Source organism: Gymnoscopelus braueri (assembly GCF_963280865.1).
Source record: "Gymnoscopelus braueri genome assembly, chromosome: 12".
In the NCBI taxonomy this organism is placed as follows: Eukaryota; Metazoa; Chordata; class Actinopteri; order Myctophiformes; family Myctophidae; genus Gymnoscopelus; species Gymnoscopelus braueri.
Genome location: NC_137614.1, coordinates 14,952,424 through 14,979,306, shown reverse-complemented (window position 1 = coordinate 14,979,306; position 26,883 = coordinate 14,952,424). Strand labels below are relative to the sequence as shown.

The 26,883-nt window shown below is 39.7% G+C and overlaps 2 protein-coding genes across 4 annotated transcripts; one reads left to right on the top strand and one right to left on the bottom strand.

Moving 5' to 3' along the window:
- Window positions 1-1,195: 1,195 nt before the first annotated feature.
- lhfpl5b (LHFPL tetraspan subfamily member 5b) lies at window positions 1,196-5,056 on the top strand (the record flags this gene model as incomplete). Its single annotated transcript, XM_080443809.1, has 3 exons — window positions 1,196-1,372; window positions 1,802-2,039; window positions 4,761-5,056. 3 exons carry the CDS (start codon window positions 1,196-1,198, stop codon window positions 5,054-5,056), a joined length of 711 nt encoding a protein of 236 aa, XP_080299935.1.
- A 584-nt stretch (window positions 5,057-5,640) lies between these two features.
- srpk1a (SRSF protein kinase 1a) lies at window positions 5,641-25,208 on the bottom strand. Of its 3 annotated transcripts, none has more exons than XM_080443624.1 (16): window positions 25,115-25,208; window positions 24,012-24,066; window positions 20,897-21,024; window positions 20,701-20,809; window positions 20,461-20,548; window positions 17,414-17,501; window positions 16,773-16,879; window positions 16,114-16,279; window positions 15,406-15,431; window positions 15,061-15,286; window positions 14,322-14,741; window positions 14,029-14,129; window positions 13,266-13,373; window positions 12,955-13,024; window positions 10,519-10,611; window positions 5,641-7,216 (listed from the first exon to the last, which is right to left on the bottom strand). In XM_080443624.1, exons 1-16 carry the CDS (start codon window positions 25,125-25,127, stop codon window positions 7,032-7,034), a joined length of 1,983 nt encoding a protein of 660 aa, XP_080299750.1. In that variant the 5' UTR covers window positions 25,128-25,208; the 3' UTR covers window positions 5,641-7,031. The 3 variants fall into 3 exon arrangements, with proteins under 3 accessions (XP_080299750.1, XP_080299749.1, XP_080299751.1); XM_080443623.1 differs by lacking the exon at window positions 10,519-10,611 and adding an exon at window positions 9,333-9,425 and having other exon boundaries at window positions 25,115-25,207; XM_080443625.1 differs by lacking the exon at window positions 10,519-10,611 and adding an exon at window positions 9,333-9,425 and having other exon boundaries at window positions 14,322-14,717; window positions 25,115-25,207.
- Window positions 25,209-26,883: the final 1,675 nt, after the last annotated feature.

Below are 26,883 nucleotides of genomic sequence, written 5' to 3'. Positions count from 1 at the left end.
CAGGGAGGCTTCAATCACTTACATAAATCGATTTATTTTCAATTACATCCCTGTATAATGGGGTTATGCAAGACTCAAAACATTTGTTTTATTACTGTTATCACTGATTCCTCGACAGACGTTGAATGAACAGTCAGTTTACAGCAATCAGTTTAAAATTGAGTGAAACATAAGGGAAATTACTGTTATTTGAGCTTTTCGTGCGTGTGTGTGCGCGCACGTGCGTGCGTGCGCGCGCGCGTGCAATTGGCTGTGAATGGATTATAATTGTAGTCACGGGTTTCACCTTACAACCTCATCTTCTTTCACTGAATAATTCATCATATAACACCTTTCTTGGCATGCAAGTGCATTTTATCTAACACCTTGTCAAACAGCTCCAATCCCAATAAATAAGGTCACCCTCATAAAAGTAGTGTAAACTATACGAATCCGTTTTTTCCTTTGTTTCCCCCAAAATAATGTTGTGGTAGCCTGCCTACCAGTAAAGATATAAAGTCAGTCGCACTGCAGCTCCAGTAGGCTGTAGTCCACAACCTCTGAAATACTTTGTTACAAATAAAAGTCCGGAATTCAAAATGTACTTGAGTAAAAGTACCAAAGTATTGGTATCAAAAACGTAAGTACCAAAAGTAGAAAGTATCTAGGCTACTCATTATGCAGAATGTGCTGTTTCACAAGTTTTCAAATGTAGGCTATAAAATGTATAGCCTACAAATCTATCGCTTGTAAATCGGCTATTTTCAAATAACCAAAATGTATATAGAGCTGAAGTGATTATTTATGTATGTTTTGTAATAATAATCCAAATCTATAAAGCAACTTGTAACTACAGTTTTCAAATAATTGTAGAGTAAAAGTACAATATTTTCCTCTGAGATGTAGTGGAGTAGAAGTCAAAGTATAGAACATTGGAAATACTCCAGTAAAGTACTACCTCAAAATTGTACTTCAGTATACAGTAGCCTACTTGAGTAAATGTACTTTACACCACTGTCTGAAGGGGAGGGGTTGCTGTCCAGGGTGCTGAAACTTCACTAGCTCCTGGGCCGCGTCGCAACAACGGTCGGGGCTTTTATGTGGAATTCTAAAACGTGGTGTGTCGACGATTAGCAGGTGATAGGTTTACATTTGAACATTATTCACGTGAGTAAAGGTTTGTTTGGAGCGGGGCTGTACTCAATAATCACCGAAGATGACACAAAATTTGATTTCAGCCCTAGAAGCTGCTAAAATCTATCACACCAATTATGTGAGGAATTCTCGGGCCATCGGTGTGATGTGGGCCGTGTTCACCATTGTTTTCGCCATCATCTGCGTCGTGGTCTTCATCCAGCCTTACTGGATAGGGGACAGCGTGAACACTCCGCAGGTATAGGGCTGTCTGTCACGATTACAACATTTAAGTTGGCGACTAATTGTCATACAAATAATTGCGATTAACTATTTAATTGTGTTTGACATTGAACTTTGGAACATATGAATAACAAAAAAAATTGGGGGGGCTTTTAGGCTTCGTAAACAAAAGTTGCACAAGGCAGATATAATGACATATTAAATAACATACATAATTGAATTACTTATATATGAAATAGCCTAGTGGAAATAAGATCTACAAGCTCAAAACGGTATATTTTTAAAAAAAAAAATGTTTGAAAATAGCCTATATGAACATTTTTAACATGGTAATCATGACGAATTCACAATTATGACGATTACGCAAAAAAAAAATTAGGATTATCTCAAATACTGGCGATTAGGCGATTGTGTAGTAGCCTAATTGTGACAAGTCCATCCGCAGGCAGGCTACTTCGGCCTCTTCCACTACTGCATCGGCAATGCCCTGACCTCGGAGCTGACCTGTAAGGGCAGCGTTCTGGACTTCGCCAGCATTCCTTCGGGAGCTTTCCGCACGGCTATGTTCATGGTGGGCTGCTCCATGCTGCTGATCGTGGGCTCCATGTGCTCCTTCAGTCTGTTTTTCTTCACCAGCGCAGGGCAGGTCTACAAGATCTGTTCTTGGATGCAGCTGGCAGCGGGTAAGAGAACTTTATGTAGCTAATTATGAAATTCAACAGAATGAGTAGCCTATAGCCTGCAGTGGTGGAAAAAGTAGCCTACTACATTTGTTTTACTTAAGTAAAAGTATCGATACTACAATGTAGAAATACTCTGTTACAAGTAAAAGTCCGGAATTAAAAATGTACTTGAGTAAAAGTATTATATCAAAATGTACTTACAGTACCAAAAGTAGAAAGTACTCATTATGCAGAATGTCCCATTTCACATTTTTTCAATTGTATAAAATGTATAAAAATCGTTTATCCTTTTCAAATGGCCGAAATGTATAGGGCTGATTGATTGATTGATTGATTAATTGATTGATTGATTGATTGATTGAAATTTGTATTAGGCAAAAGAATGTAAAACAACACAGTTACATTTATAATACTTTTGTCTAAAAGGTCCGACCAAAAAAGTCCTTGACTTGTTTCCGTTGGGGTCAGTTAAAAAATCTACATAAAAATACAGAGAAAAAATACCACTATGTACAAAAAATAAAAATAAAAAGCATGAAAAAAAAATATATATACAAAAAAGGGGAGGGGGGGGGGGGTCGTCTGTCTACAGGGAAACTGGTACTGGCTCCTCTTTTGGCCTCCAGAAAGATGAGTTTTTAGGGCTGTTTTGAATGGGCCCAGCGAACTGCATTTTTTGAGGGATGGGGTTAGACTATTCCATACTACTGAAGTGGTTTTGTAATAATAATCAAAATCTACAAAGTAACTAGTAACTTAAGTTTTCAAATAATTGTAGTTGATTAAAAGTACAATATTTGCCTTTGAGATGTAGTGGAGTAGAAGTAAAAGTACTGAAAATTGGAAATACTCCAGTAAAGTAAAAATAATACCTCAAAATTACAGTACTTGAGTAAATGTACTTAGTTACTTTACTCCACTGGTAGCCTGTACATGGAAACAAAATAAGACATTTTGGTGGAAAGTAAGTAACTAATTACATTTACATAAGTACTGTACTTAAGCATAATTTTGAGTATTTTTTTTACTTTACTGGAGTATTTCCAATTTTCTATAATTATACTTCTACTCCACTACATCTCAAAGGCAAATATTGTACTTTTACTCCACTATAATTATTTGAAAACTTTAGTTACTAGTTACTTTGTAGATTTTGATTATTATTACAGAACCACTTCAGACCTATATATACTTTGACAATTTGAAAATAGACGATCTAGCTCGCAACGTTGTGAGCTTGTAGATTTGCTATTTTCAAAGGGTTTCATATACATTTGAAAACAGAAGTACTTTTATTTTTGGTACTGTAAGCATATTTTGATGCCAATACTTTTGTACTTTTACTCAAGTAAATTTTGAATAGCGGACTACAATAGGTATTGATACTTTTACTTAAGTAAAACATTTGAGTACTTCTTTCACCACTGAGGTTAACACAACATGGGTCTTTCGCATAAAGGCAACAAGGTCTCTCACCATGTCAGTGATCGAATCTTCTATTGTGGACTGTCGAGGCAAGACAGTCCATAATAGACACAGGTTCTAAAGTCAGGGGGAAAAGTTCACTAAACATGTATGGTAGGCCTATACACAATGCAAATTGATATTAGTAGGCGTATAAACATACTGTAGGGTTAGGGTGTTGGATCCAAATGAAAATGACCCATATGATCACAGTGGCATTATTTGAAAGTAGAATGGCAGGTGACAGGTCTTTCAAACATGACATTTATACACTGTAAAATCCTGAGTGTTGATTTATCCACTTAGAAATGGAACCAAATGGGGCCCTTATTCCATTTGTATACTCTAAGAGTTAAGGTAACACTCGCAATTTTACAGTGTAGGCTCTTTTACAAAGCAAAAGCAATTGAAATATTTACATCTGAGAGGGGACACACACACACACACACACACACACACACACACACACACACACACACACACACACACACACACACACACACACACACACACACACACACACACACACACACACTCCATTTGAATGGGCACTACAGAGACCAACCTCTTTAGTTTCAGGAGTGGCCTGTGTCCAGAGGGTGTGTGGTTCTAGGTGTCAACAGCACTGTAGAAGCCAAGAGATCCTGTTTCCACTCTGATAGTAACACCTCCAATGACAGATTAGGTTACAATGATGTAACATGATTCAGTATTGGGTGATGTGTTGCTTGACAGACAGACAGACAGACAGATAGATAGATAACCAGAAGAGTGGGCACCTGAGAACTCTGGGCACCATTTTTGTTTTATATTTACATTCATTTTATAAATGGGGGGCCAAATACATAATATTTTTTTCTTATGACATTTAAGGCCTAATATTTCTGCAATTGCTACAAACTGCCACAACGCCCATGGATAACCATTAGCCAGTCATTTGGGACAAAAGAAGTTAAAGGGTAAATTTAGGATCTGATAATGTGTTGATGTTGTGATGTTCAAATCATGTACTTTTTATTTCAGACCATTTTCCAAAGCATACATGTATTTAATTTAGTACCTTTTGGAGAAAAAAAATAGCCAATTTAACATCAAGGTGCCCACAATGTTTAGGTGCCCACTTTAACGCCTGATATACATAGGCTACATGTGTAACAAAACAAGCTTGTAGTTACAGTAGGCAGCCTAACTTAGGCTATGTATGGTGTGCGACACCGGTGTACAACTAGTTTAAATCAGGCTTTACTTCCCCCACAGCCGTGTTGATGGTGATTGGCTGCATGATCTACCCAGACGGCTGGGATGCCGAACCGGTGAAGAGAATGTGTGGCCAGCGGACAGACAAGTACACTCTGGGGAACTGTACGGTGCGCTGGGCCTACATCCTGGCCATCATCAGCATCTTGGATTCAATTCTCCTGTCTTTTCTTGCCTTCACCCTGGGCAACCGGCAGGACAAGCTGCTACCAGATGACTTCGAAGTAGAGGGAGCAGGAGGAGGAGGAGGTAAGAGTGTGTCCGAGGTTCAGGCACAGGAACTTGAAAGAGGGTAAATTTGTCTTTATAAGCGTGATAGGATGCCCAGTGGTCCTAGCAAGGCACTGAAGAATGTATACCTGCTTACCCATTGGAAGTATTTTAGAAGACCGAACTTGATGCCTTGAGCTTGATCGATTATATTGTAGGAGCTTGTGGTGGCTGTTAAACGTGGCATTAAGGAAGTCTGGGTGATCTGAAATTAAGGATTTGGGGGCTTAAAAGTGAGCAACTTTAATGAATTAAAAACTAATGCGAGCAAAACTAATGCCCATTGAATTTAACTATCCATTAATGCAGTTTTTCTCCTATTACAGAAGAACCGAAGTAATATGATGGGATTCAAGATCGGAAATATGGCCATCCTGATATTCAAATATCAACAATGCATTCTTTATGGTTACAGTGTCATTTCCACAGAGCTGATGCTTTAATTTTAAAGCTTAAGGTATGTTTTTTTTTACATGGAGTACGCTTGTACAAAGTTTTATACCATACATTCGACATGTACATCCTATTGTACAACACTGAACTATGCATTTCTTTGTGAAAGCCAGTCAACTTGAGTGACAAAAATAAATGAGCTGGACTAACACGAACATTCCATATAGTATGAACGTCTGTTTTATTGTGTGGTACATTCCATAGTATGAACATCTGTTTTATTGTATTGGTGTGGTACAAGTCCTGTAAATTAACTTATCTCTACAAGTCTAAATGCTCTTAACCTTTGACAGTAATGCAAATAGCATACATTTAATAACACCCTGGCCTATACACACAATTTGACATGATAAATTTAGGACACCATTATAACATCAGAGCTCACCATTTCTATGGAAACAATATGGTTTAAGTATTGAACAGTTGGCCATACATACAAATGAGCTTGCACACTTCCTCCAAATGCTTTATTAAAACATCACTACCCAGCTAAATAACCTTAGCTAAGACATTTGTAAGATTTGTTAAAAACTGTACACAGCTGTAATATACATAACAAGGCAAACTCTTTGGTACAGGTATATACAGACACAGTTTATTTTAACTTTTTTCCCTTTAAATTGGGCTTCTTAACATGACAACTTGTTGAAACCTTCCCAAACATTATATTCCTGAAACGCAGTGAGTGTATGAGAATACCAGCCTCCCATGACAATGAAAGATCTCTTTTCTTACAACCGATTGATAGTACTAAATATCAGGTGACAATGACTTCCACTATGTCTACATGACTTAATGCATCAGAGAGCTCTGGATGTCGTGATAGTAAACCATTACATCATGTGATTCTGACTGAGGAAATGTGCATACTGCTACACCCAGTCTAAATCTGCCAGCCCAATGTGCAACTTCCTAATACTACCCTAATACAAAAATTATGCCTGGGGAGATGTAACATAACCTAAAACAATTTATAAACAAAGAGAACACAGCACTAATCAAGTCTATAAGAGGAAGAAAGTGGATATCAAGACTTTTTAATGGAGACAAAACTCAGCAATAGATGCTACATATCCTTGATTTGTTTGGGGTTTAGTGCAGGAGTGAAACCAAACAAGGACGAGTCGCTAGCATTACAAAAAGATGGGGGGAGGGGGGTTGCTTGAACAGGTGAGTGAACGGAACACAGCAGTTTGAGCCAGTATAACTAAGAAATACAACCCCACTGGACTCTTTAACGTCATCAGCACAAAAAAAGGGACAGAGAAAGGGAGAGAGGACAAATACAAAGCGAACATACATAGAAGTAATTACCTCAATGATAAGAACATTGTAAGAAATAAAATTAAAAAAGAAACAATGAAACAAAAACAAAAAAGAGAAATAAATATTCATCAGATATGCCCAAACTGGAAAGTGATCTGTTGCAGTCTCTGGAGAGAGAAAGAGAGAGCGGGAGGGTGGGAGGGTGGGAGAGCGAGAGAGAGAAAGAGAGAGAAAGGGAGGGAAGGAAGGAAGAAAAGGAAGTGCAGTGGTCAGAAGGTAGCACTAGAATGTGAGCCAGGGGTGACGTAGGCACTCTGTTCCCGTGGCTCTCTTCTCAGGGATGAGGTCCAGCATGGGAAGCAGGAAATCTGCAAAGCACTCCGCTTCTTCGCGAGGCCACTCGTACTTGTCGACCAGCACCTCAAGCAGCCCCCAGGGCTTCAGCTTCGTGATGTGTTTCAGATCCCCTGCATGGACAACAGCAGTCAATCCCATTGCTCAGCATCACTACTGTAGGTTCGTGGCAAAAACACCGGTAATGTGGTATGTTTGCATGAAAGCAATACTCTAATTATTGATTCAGGTTAAGGAAACTAATTTAACCATTTGGTTCATGGTCTAAAGTTTGTTCTAACAAACTGGGTTTACATGGGATATTTCATAATTGGGATAACTACACAGACGTGACACAATCTGTCTCGAGATTAGACAAATTAAACAGAACAATGTTATCCAATAATTCATTTTTCTAATACATACTAGCATGATTATTTTCTATTCTGGAAGTAGCTTTGTGATTCACTGCCACTGAGTGTAGGTAGGTTGTCTCCTGACCTTTTCTGGGACATGCAAAGATTTGGGAAGGGGGGAAGACTATGAAATTATAGTGCTTCAAAAAATAAACCAAAAGATTGAAAAGCAATCAACATGTTTTATCAGTTTATGCTGATTATGACCTTACTTTGATTAAGTTAATCAGGCTAAGATGTTTACATGACAATAGCCTCAATTAGTCAGGATTTCTATAATCAGTTGTGATCATTAGTGTGCGTTAGTGTTGTACACCCATTGATTATCAACAAACATTCAGCAGCAAGGGCATTCTGTCAAGTAATTTAATTACTTCCATTTAAGCATCTACATGTAAACCACACTGTTAGCCAGATTTATACCACGGCCACAGAAACTACTCATCTTTTAACCCATTAAGACCTGGAACGCATCTGTGTCACTTTAGATTTCTTTGGCTATTCAAAAATAGCAGATATACAAACTCATAGAGTGCCGCACTACCTATGAGCTTGTAGATCTATTTTTGAAAAATCTTGAAAAAAAAGGTTTTTGTTTTTTTTTTAAAAACTGTTTAGAAAACATTTTTAAGAATCGCCTTAAGAATCGGTCTTAATGGGTTACAGTCAAGCAGGTGTACAGACACGGGCGCCTTAATGCAAAGGCTTACCAAGGCTTAAGCCCTGGGCCTCCGAGGATCATGAGACATGAGCTTAACATTGATTTATATATAATTTATATTATAAATTAAAATAGATTATATATTTTCCCTGCTGCGGAGGAAGAGGGATGAAGACAACTGGAGGAGAAGCGCCGGTAAAAGACATGTCAGGCCCCTACAGTACTGAGTGAGGGCAATAGTTTAGACCAACAGGTTGCTTACTGGGCCTGAATCCTGCCAGAATCAAACCTCAAGACTTTTCTGCTTCCAAACAGCAGTATAAACCACATAAAAGATACTTCTCAAAGTGTCATTCCAAATGGAGACTGTGTCCAGAGAGTGGTTTCGTATCTCAGGGTACTGCAGCATCTTACTTTACTGGCAATGGGAGTGAAGGGAGGCGTGGGCTTATGAGCAAGCTAGTCTAATCAAATGCACATGACAGCCTAGTTATGTGAAATACGTGATAGAGCTCTTTGTTTTTAGAAACAACAAAAAAACTACAAAATGGATCAAATAGCGTTCATGTGGATTGACATTATTTTGCCATAGATTTGATTTTAACCGTCATGCATCTCGTTAATTATCCAGTCCAAGTAATTTTTACTTTTATGAACCGATTCTTTGTGCCATCGCTGTGTGTATAGTTTTGCAGGACCTCACAGTCATATGTCAGTAACCTCAGGGCCTCAAGACGTATCCAACATAGATATATTATAATATGATATATTAAACTGCATGTAACCATAACAGTAATAAACACTAAACAAAGTAGTAACTAAAAGACAGCTTGTTAGCGGTTTCTCTCAAAGTAAAAAAATATAAACAGTCTCTTTTTTTCTGATGCTTAAGTGGCCATGGTATAAATATGATAATGCACGCCAAGGCTTGGCAGAGGAGTTCTTTACCTCCACCTCGTCCATTAGTATCGGTATAAATCATCATGCAGTATCGCTTACATGTTGTTATCCAGGTATGTGCACGTATGAAACACTCTAAATATTAACAGGTGTGGCAATACTAGCCAAGCCGTCTACAATTGTATGGGTTAAAGACATAAGATATTGAAAATTAATATCGACATGCTCCGATTATATTTCAGCAGCAACAAATGATTCAAAAACCCCTTTTACCTTTCTTGGTGAAAAAGTCCTTGGAATATTTGCCCGTCATAATGAGTTTGCGAGGGACACTCCCCAGAAGCTCAATGATCAACGCTATGTGGTCTACACAGTCGCCCGGCATATGGCAACAAAAGGCAAGAGAGACAAACGAGACAAACAACAGATTCATCAGACAGTGTGTCAATCACTGACCCACTCTGGGTGTGTAGGAGGAGGCCAAGAAGGAGAGGGTTCAGGATGACAGCACTCACATGGGGAAACTTTAGTGTAGAAGAATCAGGCCACCAGATGGTGGATACAGTGGTCTTCCCTGTGCATCTCAAACTAAACTAGGGGGGGGGGGGGGGGTTCTTAAAAATGTTCAAGCCAGGATGCATAATTTATGTTCTGCCGTGGGGAGCCATCGTTATCAACACACTAGTTTTCATATCCTGCAGAGAGCAACAACAATAGTCTTGCAACGCATTTCAGGTCCCAGCCCAGAGCTTAAGAAGTCCTGAGCTAAATGGTTGCTGCTTCCACCACAATAATCCTCTGGGAGGGAGATAAATGTTCCTCTCCTATCACACAAGAAAATTATTCACAAAATAAATGGCCTGGAATATGGTCCCAGGCAGCTCCACTATGAGAGAAGAGGGATGGCAGATATCCTCTAAATATGTGATAAGCCTACTGGTGATCGGCCTATTATATTCCACATTCCAATCTTGTGAGGCAGAAAGCAAGAGGTGGTTGAATCAGACAGTGTGTTAACTTGCAACACAACAGTACGCCCGGTGAAAAATACCACATAGTACTATACAGTAAAAACCTCAGTGTTCATTTATCCATTTGTAACTCAGTGTACAAATGTAACCAAATGGGCCCTTACAAGTCTATTTTGGTTACATTTGTACACGCTCAGAGTTAAATTAACACTCAGGATTTTACAGTGTACCTGAACCTTCAACAAATGAAGGACTGTGCAGATGTATTCAATTTATCATTTAGTAGATTGCTTTCCGTTTATGTCCTACAAATAAAAAGTCTAAAATACATTTGTTGGTCGGTTCTTTTGTTTTAATGCCTGAACACACACCAACAAGTTTGGCAGGTGTGAAGAGTGCTGTCAGGGGATCTTCACCCATCCCTACCTGGCCTTCTCCCCAACTGTTCCCAGGGCAGGCCACACACACACACACACAGGGTGGCGTACCTCTCTTATCGAAGTATTCCTGTGAGAATTTCCCACTCAGAGAATAGTGGCGTGGGATTTTACCCAGCAACTCAATAATGAGAGCAAGGTGATCTGGAGATTAGGCACATCAGGAGTAGAATGAGAACAGAACAGAAAGGGAGGGGGTTAAGTGGTATAGAAACGGCATGGAAAAAACAATAGAGAAAGCAAGAGAGCAAGGATGAGAAGTGGAAGAAGAGAGAGAGAGCACAACAGAGCCATGTAGAACAACATATTAACAAATGGAGAATGACAGCCTAGTATGACATGCATTGTATGGGAAGACCACAGCGTTTTTACAGACAGCCGCAGCTACACTTGGGTTATGTATTTCAATACATGACAATATCATAAGCCAATAAGATGCAAAAGATTTGACGTGAAGGAAATGAGAAGGGTTAAACCACCTTGAGAGCCATACAAATAAATTACGGTCAGGGATGCACAGTTCATGATATAGAGCTCAACAGTGATGTGGCGAAATAAAAACATCCCAAATCTATTTTCTACATAGGGAATGTTTGTTATCAGCTATAATGTTGTAACAATCCAATATAGACTTGATCACGAGCGACGTTGTTGCAAGACAATGCAATATGCTCCAGTAGAAGCCAAGCGCGCATCTGTATGCAATCAATCTAGACTAGAGACACTTCCTCAGCCTTAAAGCAAAACCAGTTGCACAGAAAGGTTGAAAGCAGAGCGGGCGCACCTGGGACGCCAGGTGTTGCCGCTGAGCCCTCTGGAGGTGTCGTGGGCAAAACAGCACCCTTTGAAACCCCTCAGATGGCAGCACGGTCCGCACTCACACCTCAGGCATTCAAGTCAATCAAGGGATTGTATCACTGTAAGGATTTTCTGAAACGTCTATGGAATACATGAATGGGAAATTCATTTACGGCATTAGCACCGTTCAAAAAAAGTGGCCGGTCACTGTTGAGCTCTACTGTGATTCGTTTTTTCATATTATCTACAGTATTTAAATGTTTGATTTAGAATGCAGTGTAGTAGGGCATTCATAGTCAAGTTAACAAGTTTTTCAAAAGTCCAATGATATTTTTTTGGGTTCCTGAAATGACTGAGTTGAAATCAGTAACTGGGAAATAACAGATAATTTCAGAGCTACAGCCCTAAACCCCAAGTCATGCTGACGTTAAAAAGAGGATGGTAGATTTAATAGTGCCGACTCCTGCCGAGTTAAGGTACAGGCCAGTAACCCAATTAAGTTGCAGTACAGCTACGGCAGAACCACCAGCAGAATATTAAACCAAAAAAAGGTGACGAGTTCAAGTAGAATACATGAAAAAAGTCTCTCTTTCTACAGGGGTGGAAAGTGCAAGGAGTGCCAATTAGCTGAAGGCTACATCTCAGCAGATAGCTGACGTGCCCCGTCCCAATCAAGTCTGTACACAGATCACAGCTCAGCAGCAGAGGCAGTTGAAGGTAGGGCTGTCACAATCAAGAACTTTTAGTTGACAACCAATAGCCTAATAATTACGATTAATGATTTAATTGTGTTTTTGGCATTTAGGCTTCGTAAACAAAAACTGCACAGGGCAGATATGACATAATACCATATCAACAAAACAAACCAAAAATTGCTAAAATACCCAATCTACAATCTCACAACACGTCGCATAGCAACGATATGTGCCATTTCAAAAATAGGAAATCTATAAGTTCACAACGTGCCGCTATTTGATGTGTTAGTTATCTAAAACTAATTGCAATCATGCGATTATGTAGTAATTGTGATGGGCCTAGTAGCAGAGGGGAGGTGCAGGAGTGTGAAGGGGACGAGAAGAGGTGAAGAGAAAGTGAAGGGGGAGATGGAGGTGGATCAGCAGCGCATCTTCAGCAGTGACAGAAATGTGGCGCCACGTGTTAGAGGGGAAATAGACACAGGAATAGAGGTGGTACTTCACATTACATGATTAGGCTTGTGTTTTAAATAAAGTAACTAATTATTTTTCTCTTCCTAAAACAAAAATAACTACAAATCAAAATCTGAAATCAATGTAATAGAGTACCTCAAATATGCGTTATTGTGAAAAGGAATAAAAGTGAGAAAAGAAATTAGAGGAAGCATATTACTGTACTGTCAAACACAGTGCAGTGATGTGCTGTAAAGTACATAAACTGCCATGCCTACTGCAAAACACTTATGCATTGGCTATTTAAAAAGATTTTTACAATACCAAAATAGCAATGACAGTCAATTAGAAAGGGAAAACGGATTAAGATTTCCATGGAGAATTTAACAGTAGGCATTATGGTTAAAAGTGACTGACAAGTGAATGTAGCTCTTCGCTGTAATCTTTCCACATCAATAAGAAAACCACAATAGGAAGAGCTAATGTTCAAATGATGACAATTTTAAATGGAGAGAGTGGACAAGAAAAGCAGAAGCAGTACCTTCATCTCTGGAATAATCTTCTCCTGAATGCGGTTCAAATAAGTAGTCCCCTGTGGCCAGCTCAAAAGCCTGATGAGACAGCAGGGATAAACAGGGACATAATTACCGGATACAGACACTGCAGTGCGCATTGGGAACAATATCTACTGCAGTCACATAAACAAACAGTTCTACTATCACCAGTACCCCTCTCTCCTCGTGTCACTCAAGTCCTGACACATTTCAGAATATACTGAACAATATTAGCCATAGGAACATTTCTAAAATGTTTGATGGTGATGCAAATGAGCAGATTGAATGCCAAGCTCACCATGCAAGCAGTGCTCCATATATCTGCAGGTGTGCTGTATCCAGAGCCGATGAGCACCTCTAAGGAGCGGTACTGTCGCGTCTGGATGTCCTCTGTAAAGTGCTTGTGCTGTATGCACACAAAAAAAAAAGTAAAAACACTCACAAACCTTTGTTCTCAATGATACCTGCTGAACATAATCATCCTTCAAGTATTGATGTACATGCTTATCTTGCTTATTGTAAGTCGCTTTAGATAAGTGCGTCTGCTAAATGCCTAAATTGTAAACGGCTGCATGTAGACAGCCCTAGCAGGGACCCCCTGAGTCTATACATTTATGGAACGATGATTGTTATTGCTTAATCATATACACTTTAACCTTAACCAACAAAAACAAAAACAGCAGCTGCCAACTTCATGTGTATTGGAGGAGACATGTGCTAGCAGGTGGGTGTAGAGTACACAAATCTTCTCTTCTGGGAGTCCATGGCACTAAATATTTTCAGATGGCGGTCAGCGGCCAAATGCATAACAATTTGGGGACATGAAAAAGTTTGAGAACCACTAATAAAAATTAGCAGTGACTACACAAACTTCAATTGCAATACACAATACTCCCATAGTAACTGTGCAACTCAAGAGCTAATTAATACACCTAATCAGATGCAGGGTTATAGCCCATCTGTATCCATCTATTGAGGCAGGTAAAAGACAGTGAACGTGTTGCTAGTAGGAAGGTCTCTAATCAGGAAATTATCTCTCAGGTCATTAGCAGCCAACTCACCTCCCAGCAGGCGTTCCCAAGGTCTGCAATCTTGACCTTGATCTTGTCTGCATTGAGCGGCTCAAGAGGGTTGATGAGCAAGGCTCCTGCTCCGAGCTTGGCTGTGCCACCAGGCAAAGTGAGAGAGAAAGAAAAAGAGAGAGATGAGTACAGACTGAAACATATACAAAACGGAGGACTTCATTATATTTTATAGTTCACTTGGTGATTAAAAACCCTCGAAGACCTTTAAGTCTCAACAACTAGCGTATAAATTCAATCGTTAGCAGGTCTAACAGTAGAAGGTCAGGTACCATTTCCGGGGCCTTCCTGGGTATCATATCGACTGTTAGGCCTCTCCTCTGCCTCATTCTCCTCCGGAGACGGACTTTGCTCAAGCTCTCCCTCTTTCGGCCCACCTGGAAACCCGCTGTCAGTCACCACACTGACTACACCTCCCCTGCCTTCAGTCTCAGTGTCCTCAAGCTCGGGGGAGTCCACGCCATTGCAAATGGAATGAGGGGACTCATTGCATTGACCCTCCTGCATGGAGCATTCTTCTGTGGGTTCTGCATTGCCATTGTGCTGGTCTTCCTCCCTCCACTGGGCCTTCCTCTCCTCTCCCTCGTCCACATGGGAGAGGCCATTGCAGTTCACCTCTGACAGCCCCTCTGGTCCCAGCCGCATGGCATTTGTATTCACACTGCACTCTGTGGGTGTTGCACAGGTTGGCACTGAGGATCAATTCATTCAAATCAAGTCAGTTGCCGATTTATTCGATAGCACTTCACAAACGGCATTGGGACAAAATATATGCATGTGTAATATCCATCCATCTATCCATCTATTAACAGCATTAGAAATGTATATTAGAAATGTATGTCTGTAGGGTGCCCCGGTAGTCAAGGCTATATTCCTTCCCGCAGCTGACCCCAGTTCAAATACAACCCTAAGAACTTTAACGCATGTCATCGCCCCTTTCTCCCGCGTTTCCCGTCTCTCTGTTCACTGTCTTAACAAAGTAAAGCGGAAATTACAAAAAGACAAACTTGCCTGCCAATTCGTCATGTGCAATGTCTTGTAGGGACACCTGTCTGATGGGAGCACAAGCCCGCGCTTTGGGAGACTGCGGGTCCTCCTCTTCATCTTCCTCTTCCTCTCGCATCTCCGGGGCTTTCTCCATCTCCTCCAGGTCCATGATGCATTTATCCAGCAGCTCTGCCTGACGTTTCTGCTTCTTCTTTAGCTTTTTCTTCTTGTTCTTGGACATCTTGTGTGTCTGCGTCAGAATGCAAGGACAGCTACACTTAGAAACCAAGTCACTAGTAGGAATGTACATAACTGTAAACATGCGGAGCTGATGTATTGTTAATTCAATAACAGAGGGAGTGAACTTACTTGTTTTGGCACAGGTGCTGTACTTACTGAAATGACAACATCAAATTAGTATAAAGTTTGATCACATTGTGTGTATAAAATATGCACACAATTTAATAGCATGAAGATCCCATTAGGGATGCCAATTTTGATTTTTCTAACCAAAAGTCAAATCTCCTCAACTGATCATTAACCTTTATCAGAAGATTAAAGACTCAAATCTACCATTTAGATTTTCAATGCTGAGTGTTACTGATCTAAACCTGATAGATTATGAGAATGGTACTTTAATTGAATTTATTTTTCTTTATATTTTTGCATTTTGAGAATATCTTTATAAAGCGTGGGATAGGAGGAGAAGGGTGACTTATAATAGATGAATTTTCATAAATGTTTATGTATTCTATGTGCAGGTATATATGAATGTATGTACTGTATGTGGCTTGTTTCAAATCAGGCTGTATTATGAGTTGCTGGTTGGGTATACACTGGAATGTTTGTTATTTTGTTTTTGTTTTAAAATTGATGATAATCCCATGTGGGATGGGTCAAGAAATTGTCCGGACACGGAAATAAAACATTCATTCATTCATTCAGCAGTCAAACTATGACATTTTTGATCGATGGAAGCTAAAATATATTCAGATCATAATTTTATTGCAATATGCGCTTTTATTCTACAAAAGATTATAGTTAACTAGTTAAGTATTAACATCCCGAGACCCATACTTGCTGATCCTGAGGGAGGGGGTGCCCCAGCCTTCTGCCATTCTGTAGCCTCTGCAGCCACTTTCCTGATGTAGGGGTCATCAACACTCATTAGGATGTTCTCTGGCTTGATGTCTGTGTGAATGATCTGACACTTGGTGTGTAGGTAATCTAAGCCTTGAAGAACCTGGAGAAAACACACACACACAGAAATGAGCAGAACTGATCCAGGTTGCATTTTAGCCATTCATAATCATGGTAGCGACAAAGATACGAGGAAAACTCCTGTCGTTTCTGTATTTTAAATAAATCAATTTTGCATTGTGGTTACGAGCTCTGCGGCCTCCGCCTTTTTATCAGCAGCAAAGAACATAAAGTAGAAGCAAAGTCATAAAGCAGTAATGAAACAGTAGAAGCAAAGTCATAAAGCGATACAAGTAAATGACAGAAGAAAAAAGAAATACGAGGAAGAATACTACTTATTCCTGCAGGTGAGATTAAAAAAGCCCAAAGATGCTACCAAAAATACATGAAAAGCAATTCTTATAATAAAGGCCAATTTAATTATAACGATAAATGGGCACTCTTTTCTCCAGCCAAATCTGAATGTGTACCAGTTGATGAGTCAGCAAGGTGTTGTGTTTGGCCCCAGAGAACTTAAAAGTGTGGTTTCAGGTTACCTGTCGTATAATACTCTTAACGCAAGGCAGAGGCAGGCCTTGGTAGTTGGACTTGATGATCCACTTCAGCAGGTGATGTCCCAGCACTTCAAACACCATGCACACATCTGACACACAGCAGTCAAGGGGGCAAAAAGTGTCAAGTGCAAGTGAAGCCAGACTGTGGATGCATTAGCAGCTTGTTGCAGCGTGTCCTTCTCTGCGTTTTGTTGTGAATTAGGCCACACATATTTCTGTTGCATTAGGCCCCAAAGTTATTTCACCTTCACAAGAATAAGTGACATTACACAGAGAAAAGTATGTTAGGAGGGAGGTGTGAGGACACTGAATGATCTTGGGAAGTATCACCCTACATCTTTTGCTTTTTCGTCTTTTTTGGGGGATGGCTGGATCAGTGGTGGTCCTGTTTCTCCAGCAAGTATTCCTCGCCAACGGAACATACTGTACGCACGCACACTCTCGGGTTAATGGGTGGGCTGTTTTACACTGTTACTTGTGTGCTGGCTTAAATATGAATTTGACAAGGAGAAGAACAATCCATTGCCATTTCTTTTCACAGGAGTCCCATCTTCCATTTGGGCAAAAACAACAATGCGGTCACTGAAAACACACCAGGAGGTAATGGGAGCTATAAAGGATACGAGTTCCATTGACACCAGAGATCTTGAAGTCATCGAGCAGCTGGACCACCATCTCTCTCTTGGGATCATCAGGGTCCGAGTTTCTTACCTAAGCATAAACAGAAGCAGCAAACACAAAACAAATGCAGCTTAATAAAACGGTATAAAACAGACTGTAATATTAGTATTCTGACAATACACAATGATTTAATGTTCCAGAGCATTGTTTTGGGAGTGCACAGGGTTCACTTCCTCATGGGACAGTAGAACAGTCTCATAGGTACACTAAAGCTGGCTCCAGACCAATCCAAATCGGCCCGACTTTGGGCCGATTTGGCTTCGGGAAGCGTCGGCCAGTCGGTTAGGGGTCCGTCGGGGGGTCCGTCGGGACCTTTTCGGCCGACCCAGAGCCGACCGAACATGTTCAGCTTTTTAGCCGACTGGCAGAGCAGTGGCAGTGACAACAAAGGGCTGTCGGTGTTGCCAGATTATGTGAGAGAAACAAGCGACCATGTCTATGAAAACCTACATTCACTGTTTCTCGTTGTTGCTCCCAGAGAGAGAGAGAGATTGATTGATTTGACCTACTTTCGCGCAGTTTTGGTGTGCAACACAACCCTCGTTTAAGTGAATTGCTTTCACCTGCTGCTGCTGTGTGGAGCGCAGTGGTGGAAAAAGTACTCAAATGTTTTACTTAAGTAAAAGTATCAATACTGCAATGTAGAAGTACTTGAGTAAAAGTACAAAAGTATTGGTATCAAAATGTACTTAAAGTACCAAAAGTAAAAGTACTCAAATGTTTGAAAATAGCAGATCTACAAGCTCACAACGCGTCGCTTCGCGACGTGTTGTGAGCTTGTAGATCGGCTATTTTCAAATAGCCTAGGTATAAAATAGAGCTAAAGTGGTTACTGTATGTTTTATAATGTAATAATTTATATCTGCAAAGTAACTAATAACTCAAGTTTTCAAATAATTGTAGTGGTGTAAAAGTAGAATATTTTCCTCAGAGATGTATGGAGTAGAAGTAAAAGTACTGAAAATTAGAAATACTCCAGTAAAGTAAAAAATCCTCAAAAGTGTACTTAAGTACAGTACTTGAGTAAATGTACTTAGTTACTTTACATCACTGGCGGAGTGTGCGCTACAGGGCATATCTCCGCCAAGCCAGGGTGACCTACCCAGGCTCATGAAATTCATATGCAGGCATAGTAGCCAATTAGAATGAAATCTGCAAAAACGGACTCATATACTGATACAGAACCATATATTGGCTATATATTATGGCTGTCGGGTGGAAATCTTGTATGTTCCTTTTTTATTATTATTTAAAAACAATAAAAAATCGTGAAAAAAAAAAAAGCTGTAATTATTAATAATTAAGAAATACTATATTTTAAAGAGTGAAAAATCAACTAAAGTCATTATTAGTGCAAGTTCATTAACATTTCATTTGAATGAAAATTAATTGTGGGTAAAATACATTATGTGAATCTAATGTGATTAATGTGACCCCTACTTCAGTCAGTGAAGTCCAGGGCTGAATGTGACATATTGAGACCTATATAACTAAATATTGGTCATTTGCCAACACATTATTTTGTGAAATAAACGGGTTATATTTCACAGATAGTTATACTATTCTTATAATATATTAAAATACAATGATCCTTAACCTTCAAGTTAAATGCATTATTTCCGTGGACTTAAAAATCATTTTTGGACTTAAAAATCATTATTATTTTTTTGGATGGCCTTCCTGCCCTGGCAGGAAGACCGGGCAGGGCCTTTCCAAAAAATTACAACACCAAAGGCCAAGTGGCCTTGCCCCTAAAATGACGAAATTCCAGGCTTGAATGCAATAGATGTACTCTGAGTCTGTTACAAGTAAAAGTCCAGAATTCAACATTTACTTGAGTAAAAGTACTAAAGTATTGGTATAAAAATGTACTTAAAGTACCAAAAGTAAAAGTACAAAAATGTTTGAAAATAGCAGATCTACAAGCTCAGAACGCGTGCATCGCAACACGTTGTGAGCTTGTAGATCTGCTATTTTCAAATAGCTTATAGGTATAAAATAGGGCAAAAGAGGTTAATGTATGTTTCATAATGATTTATATCTGCAAAGTAACTAGTAACTAAACATTTCAAATAATTGTTGTGGAGTACAAGTATAGACAATTGGAAATACTCCAGTAAAGTAAAAGTACCTCAAAATTATACTTAAGTACAGTACTTGAGTAAATGTACTAGTTACTTTACACCACTGCACGTCAGTGAAGAAAAAACGCTGGGAACATCCCTAAGTGGCTTTGCAGGGAAACAAGCCCAAAGTCGCTTATAATAAGCAGACCTGGCAACGCTGGCACGCTAAAAGTCAAATTAGCACATGAATGGCCAGTCGGCTGACAGACTTAAATGGTAACTTTTGCCAACCGAATACCAGTCTGTTGCAGTCTGGAGTAGTCTGCAATAGTCTGGACGAGTCTGTTTGGTGCGGAGTTGCCTTAACAGCTTCCCTTTTTTTGGTATATACTTTTATTTTATTTATCATGATGCTTTTTTTGTACATAGTGGTATTTTTTTCTCTGTTTCTTATGTTGATTTGAACTGTTTGGTTGCTACTATATATGTCTATGAAATTAATTCAAGGACCCCAACGGAAACAAGTCCGCAAGGACTTTTTTGGTCGGACCTTTTAGACAAAAGTATTATAAATGTAACTGTGCTGTTTTACATTATTTTGCCTAATAACATTTTCAATCAATCAAAAACAGTGTACAATAATGCTGCTTGAACACATAGCTGGATTACAGTATGTGGAGGGAATGTACAAACGGCACTGTCTAGTGTATGTGTATAATGGCACTAAATGAGGTCCACTTGTTATTGCATGAATTTGCATCACATCACTAGGTAATATGAAATTAAATCAAATTGTCAATGTGTTTCTGTGGCATCATCAAGCAAGACAAACTACTCAATTCCTAATATCACTGTGCTGATTAAGGTGATTCTTATTCAACTTCCCATGAAAGAAAAGATTAATCAGTATATGAGCTACTCACAGATCTAAGGAGCTTAATCTCATCCACCGCTGTCTCTGTATAGTGCTCTGCACTCTTTACCACCTTCATAGCAACAAACCGCTTCACCCTGTAACCACAAAGCATGTTAACTTTCACACAGGAAGTGCTGAACATAAACAACAATAACTGTGTCAGTTGGCAGCACTTTGTATCCTTACAAACTTCAGGAGTCAAAGAGAAAAAAAGAAGAAAACTGAGGGGGTAGTTAATTGCTCTTACTGAATGTCCCAGGCCAGCCAAACTGTGGAGAAGTGCCCCCAGCCTAGTTTCCGTATCACATGGTATTTTCCATTGAAAAGGTCTCCTATTTTCACATGATGATAACCACCTAGACACACAGAGAGAGGACAATCATTGAATTTACAGCCTAGCAACAGGAACAGCCAGGGTAGAGTCAGATAGACAGGGCACTCACCCTTGCAGTAGTCGTTAGGATCCTCCTGCTCCTCATCATCAGAGCCAAGGATCTCTTCTTCGGGTTCCTGGGGCCAGTCCTCAGGCTGGGCCTGTGGTTGCGGCTGAGCTCTCGGATGGCCTGCCTGCCTGCAGGGCAAACGCATCCATGCCAATAATCAGAGCACTCATCAGGACTCAAGGCCAGAGAACACTTTCCTGACTATTTGTAAGTAGCTCTGACTCTGTGTATTAGTTGTTACAAATTTACTATCTATGAAAAGTAGACATTTACCCACTTAATCCCTATATACGGTATACACCATGGTCTGGAGTCCCCCCGGGGTCTATACAAGGTCCTAGTGATGCGCGGGTCAGGTTTTTTTTTTCATAACCTGCCCCGCACGGGGGCCAAACCCGACCCAACCCACAAAAATGAATATAAATCAACGACCCAGCGTGTCCTGCAACCCGCCAAAGAAAAACACACAAGCAAGTCCATTCAATTGCTTTCCAGAGGGAGAGAGAGGGGAACAGAGGGAGGGGGAGAGAGAGAGAGAGGGGGACAGAGACAGAGAGAGAAGGTGTGTTCTGGCGTTCTTTTTTCTTCCATGGGTTGACCCGCTTCGCCCGCCCCACGATAATTGCGTCGTAATCTATAACCCGTCGGCTATGGGTCGGCCCGCGAATCACTACTAGGTCCCTCCCCCAATCTACACTAAATATCTTTGCCAAAAATAGCCAATCTACAAGCTCACAATTGTGTTGCAATATGTTGTGAACTTGCCATTTTTGCCAAATGTTCGCCGCAGAATAGGGACGCTATGGTTCATGGGGTTAAATGAGCACACCACAATAGTTAACTGCATCAACCAGGGTGGTGGTGACTTTCTACTTCTACTCCAGAACTGACAAATAGTGATTTCTGATGTGGCCCAACATACTGTCACCACACCCACATCCTTCTCATTCCATCTCCTACTCTGCGTACAACATGGGCGCAACTGTGGCCATTCTGGTGCACAGGATCTCAGACAAATATCTTGTGCACTGTTTTAACACCAAAACAAAAGAGGTGTATAAGTGGTGCCCCTGTGGATCAATCAATGAAATGTGCTAATAATGTCAACGTCCTAGGCTCAATTCCCATAGACATAAATACGTTGTCGCCTCATTGACTAACGCCACCTGCATATTATGTAGGGCAGTTTGCCATAAACCCACTGCAAGAAATATGGCTGAGTTGTATTGAGTACCTGAGACTAAAACTTTTTTCTATTTTATAACAATTACTGTTACTATCTATCTAAGATAAGGTGTTAACTGTTTTGGTGATGATTATTTTATTTTTGTATTTAACCAGGTGTCCTTTATCATAACATAACTACCAAATCAAGTGAAGATTGGTTGAGCAAGTTATGGTGATTTAATTGTGGATAGACCTCCTGCTTCAATAAAATATGGCGCCATGATGATGCACTGCTTCAATGAACAGCAGCGCCCAATGAGGTATCTACGTATATCCATGTTGATTCCCACCTCGGCTATATTGCTCAAGTGCCCTTACGCTCCTGTCCTTTCTATGAAGCATTTTTTTCTAAGAGGATTCAACAGACATGGCATTTCCAGTGACATCTCATTCACTATTGCCCTTTCACTCCAAAGTCATGACTGGGAGTCTTCTGGCTGTCAGTGCACATACCACTGTCAGTGACAACTGGTGCGTATCTACCGGGTGCTCATTGCACTGGCATCTTTTCATTGTAAAACCATAACGTGTGAAAGTTGCAATGTGGTGCAATGTAGTGCATGTAAAAAATATATTTTTCTAATCTTTGTTACACCGCATTATTCTTGGCAAGTAGTTTTGTTCTTATTGGTGAAGATTGTAAAGACTGCCATGTTGTCCATTTAGAGACAAGCCTAATGTTGTGCTCAAGTCGACTGTTTTTCACTTTTTAATTGCATATTCCAAAATGTTCTAAAACTTTACTGTTTGGAAAACGGTAAAGGATTGTTCAAATACAAAACTATGATGCAGTGTTGTTCATAGAACAAAACATCATATAGTATAGTGGGAATGAAAACTGACATTTTCATTCCCACTTCAGCTGCAGGTGAAGTGTTACGCAAATTATACTAGGTTGAGAATGGGGGATTTATGGAAAAATTTACGGAAAGACCAGCTCCTGTTCCCACTTTATGCCAATATGGAACATTGCCAGTGAATTTACAGCTTTGAGCACATGTAGGAAAGGAGATATGACATGCAAAGCTATCGTTAAAAACATTATATAAACACATTTCTTGTGAATGCTAAATGAAACAAAATTAGGGGGGGGGGGAACGGCCAAGTCAGTTTCACCAACGGCGGGTTAACAACATCAGGGTTTATGTATCTGCAATGGAAATATTGTTTTCATTGAAATGCCATGCTTCAGTGGGCTGATGCAGGCTTCATCATTCTCTTGTTTTAAATATAGCACTGGGTATATTATGTAATGCTCTGCAGGATGCCTGCAATAGCATGAATAGTAGAATCAAGTTAGGTAAAACCAAAACATCGAGCGCTGATGATTGACATTTCAGTAGGTGTCGGTGAATATTTTCATAGCTTCTGACAACAATGCCAATGGCCAGAGTGCAATATTAGTTAACTGTTTTCACAACATGCAGCAGTTTATAGCACCCAAGACAAGCCCACATTATACTTTCTATTGCATTCTACCTTAAAATAAGGGAGTTGAATATGTGCATCCTCATATATATATATATATATATATATATATATATATATATATATATATATATATATATATATATATATATATATATATATATCTCAATGGCCTACCAGCCATTATACTCCCCTTTCATATGTATAATTTGAAGAGAACACCCATCCCTCAAACTAGCCTTTAGCGTTGACAAATCAATGCAAGACTAAAATAACATCTTACTACAGACACAGCCGTTGACCTCACAACTTGTGTACTGGGCAGACAGACAGCACGTGTATGTCAGACTGCCAGTGTGTCCAGTCCTTTTCTGGACACCTGCAGTGACGCGCAGCCATGCATTCAGTCTAAACTAAGTGCGACCCACAGCTGAGGGGGCAACGACAACAACGAACTCACTTCTTGCTGGATTTCTTGGCTTTCGCCCTCTTCTTCCTCGCCTGGAGTGCCAACACTGTCAAAGAGAAAAACACTGACTTAATTGACAATGATTAGATCATCACGATGCACAATGCAGACAGTCTGAAATCGATTTAAAAAAACGTGCTATATAAAAAAGGTTAAAATAATGTTACTGTTGTTGTATCTATAAAAACGGTTTATGGTTTGTCTGTCTGAAGAGGCGGCTAGATGTGCTAGCTCCAGTGTTGCCAGATTTTGGGAGAGAAATAAGCAACCAGGTCTATGAACACAAGCCAAAAAGAAGCGTCTACTATAATAGGCCACACGAGCACTAACATTGGCTATTTGAAAATAGCCGATCATCTACAAGTTCACAACGTGAAATTTAAAAAAAAATCTTGAAAAAGTGACAAAATGTGGGATATTTTTTAAAACATTTTAACACCACAAATCTGGTACGGGGGTCCCCTCCCTTGGCACAGAATATTTGCAGATGAGGGTCCATGGTGGTGGACAAATGCATATTAATTTGGGGGTCCTTGAACCACTGGCTCTCAAACAACATTTAGGAAACAAGCCCCAAATACGCAACAACTACACTACACTAGAAACAAGCCCAAAAAACAGCAACCTGGAACCACCAATATAAGCAACTTTGGAGAAAAACAGGCCCAAAGTCGCTTATAATAAGCCGACCTGGCAAACACTGGCTGAGCTATAGCTACCTCAGGGTAACCTTTCTCAGAAAATGGTTAACATTTAGTACGTGGCAAGATTACAGCTAATGGACCATCTAGACACTGGTCAACATATAAAGCAACGAGTACGCTGTCACTTATAGTTTCTGTACACACGAATTACAGCTGCATATTACGCTAACTGTGGCTAACAGGCTAATCCTGTTTCTATTGACGCCGATGTTAGCTTCAGCTCAAACAGTGCGTGACAGACGTTGTCGGTTCGATTCCGCCGCCAGCTGGAAAGCCAGAGCAGTGCCACCGTGACTCTTTTACATTCAAAACAAACACATAGCATTCATGGTGTTGTCTGGTGCACCACGGTGACGATACGTTTAGATAAGTGTCTGTAATAAAGATTACCTTTTCTCTCCATGGTAGTACTGGCTGGGTTCAGGAGCTAGCCGTTAGCTTGACTACTAGCAATGTTGGTCGTATGTTTCCAACACGCATGCGCGTCTCTCTTCATTCGCTTTCCCTCAAGGAGGGAGGGGGGGGGGCTACCTTGCTTTCAATATACCTGCCTGACCGTTCTGTTAATATGTCAAACATGTTCATGTTGTTGTTGTTTATTTTTATACATTTTATTTAGGGGGGGGGGGTCTAAAGCAGTGGTGTAAAGTAACTAAGTACATTTACTCAGGTACTGTACTTTCAGTGCTTTTACTTCTACTCCATGGTTCTCAAACTATAACATTTCAAGGACCCCCCTTAACTCTGACAACAAATGTAACCAAAATGGCCCATTTGGTTCCATTTGTATACTGTCAGAGTTACAGACTTGTAAGGGTCCATTTAGAACCCCCATCAAGGAACCCTGAGAGTCCCAGGAACCCACTTTGAGAACCACTGTTCCACTACCTCTATATATAGAGGTAGTGGATATATTGTACTTTTTACTCAACTACAATTATTTGAAAACTTTGTAGATTTTGATTATCATTACAAAACATGCATTATACACTTCAGCCCTATGCATACTTAGGCTATTTGAAAACAGCCGATCTACAAGATCACTAGATCTGCTATTTTCAAAAGATTTTTATACATTTGGAAACTTGTGAAATGTGACATTCTGCTAAATTAGTTATTTTACTTTCAGTACTTAAGTATATTTTAATGTGAATACTTTTGTACTTTTACTCAAGTAAATTTTTAATACCACACTTTTATTTGTAACAGAGTTTTTCTACAATGTGGTATGGGGGGGGGGGAAGAGATTTTGTGCCAGGGTCCCCCATATGATGTGTCAACATCAGCATTCTTTATTTTGTTAAGATTTGACATTTTTCATATCCATGTATCTTGTTTTTGTTCTTGTTTAGTTTGTTTTCACACAATGCTTCTGTGTATGTTATGCTGGCATAATTGTATTGTTTTTGTGATATAATAAAAAACAATTGATAACAAAAAAGCAACAAAAAAAAATCATATCCACCACCACTGATATCAACATTATATATTTTCTACTCTAGCGCCTAGTTGTGCCTGAATCTGACACGATCCGTGTTTTCATCAGTTATATGATATGCAAGGATAATAATGTAGATGCCTGGACTACTTACTTTATTAAAAATAGTCCAACTGCATTGTTTGACTGAAAGACAATGTGATCACATAACGACTGGGGTACATGCAAATCTCCAGAAAATACTTTGTCTTTAGGTAAATAATAATTTTAATGATACAAAATTGTACTCATGTTCCCTGATATACTCATAATTATGTTCTGTCTGAATTAACCACATTTGGACCCACATGTGAGGCGTAGCGTTTCTTAGAAGCTCCAGAACCAAGCCATAGCCTACTACATAGTGTCTTTGTGATGGTCATTTTTTTGTTAAAATATAAAGCATTACATAACAAAACGTTGTAGCCATAACTGTTACAGCACCAGATAGTCCTCAATCTCCCCATTATGTATTCTGTCAGAAATAATTAACCACATTTGGACCGATAGTTGAGGCAGGTTTCCTATAAGCCCCAGAACCAAGCCTGTCATAGCTACTTAGTTTTTGTGAAGATCACCTATTTCAGTGGTTATAAAACATTTGAACGCTTAAGAGTGGTTCAATTTGTACACACTTCCATATGTACACTGTCACATTTGTGCACTCTGTTAGACCTGTAGG

What these genes read in the sequence shown, in the direction of transcription:
- srpk1a (XM_080443624.1), bottom strand. An exon ending in GCCAAGAAATCCAGCAAGAA is followed by an intron (nt 21,025 to 24,011) that starts GTGAGTTCGTTG and finishes TTTGCCCTGCAG; the next exon opens with GCAGGCAGGCCATCCGAGAG. An exon ending in CCAGGAAGGCCCCGGAAATG is followed by an intron (nt 14,130 to 14,321) that starts GTACCTGACCTT and finishes CTGGTGGCACAG; the next exon opens with CCAAGCTCGGAGCAGGAGCC.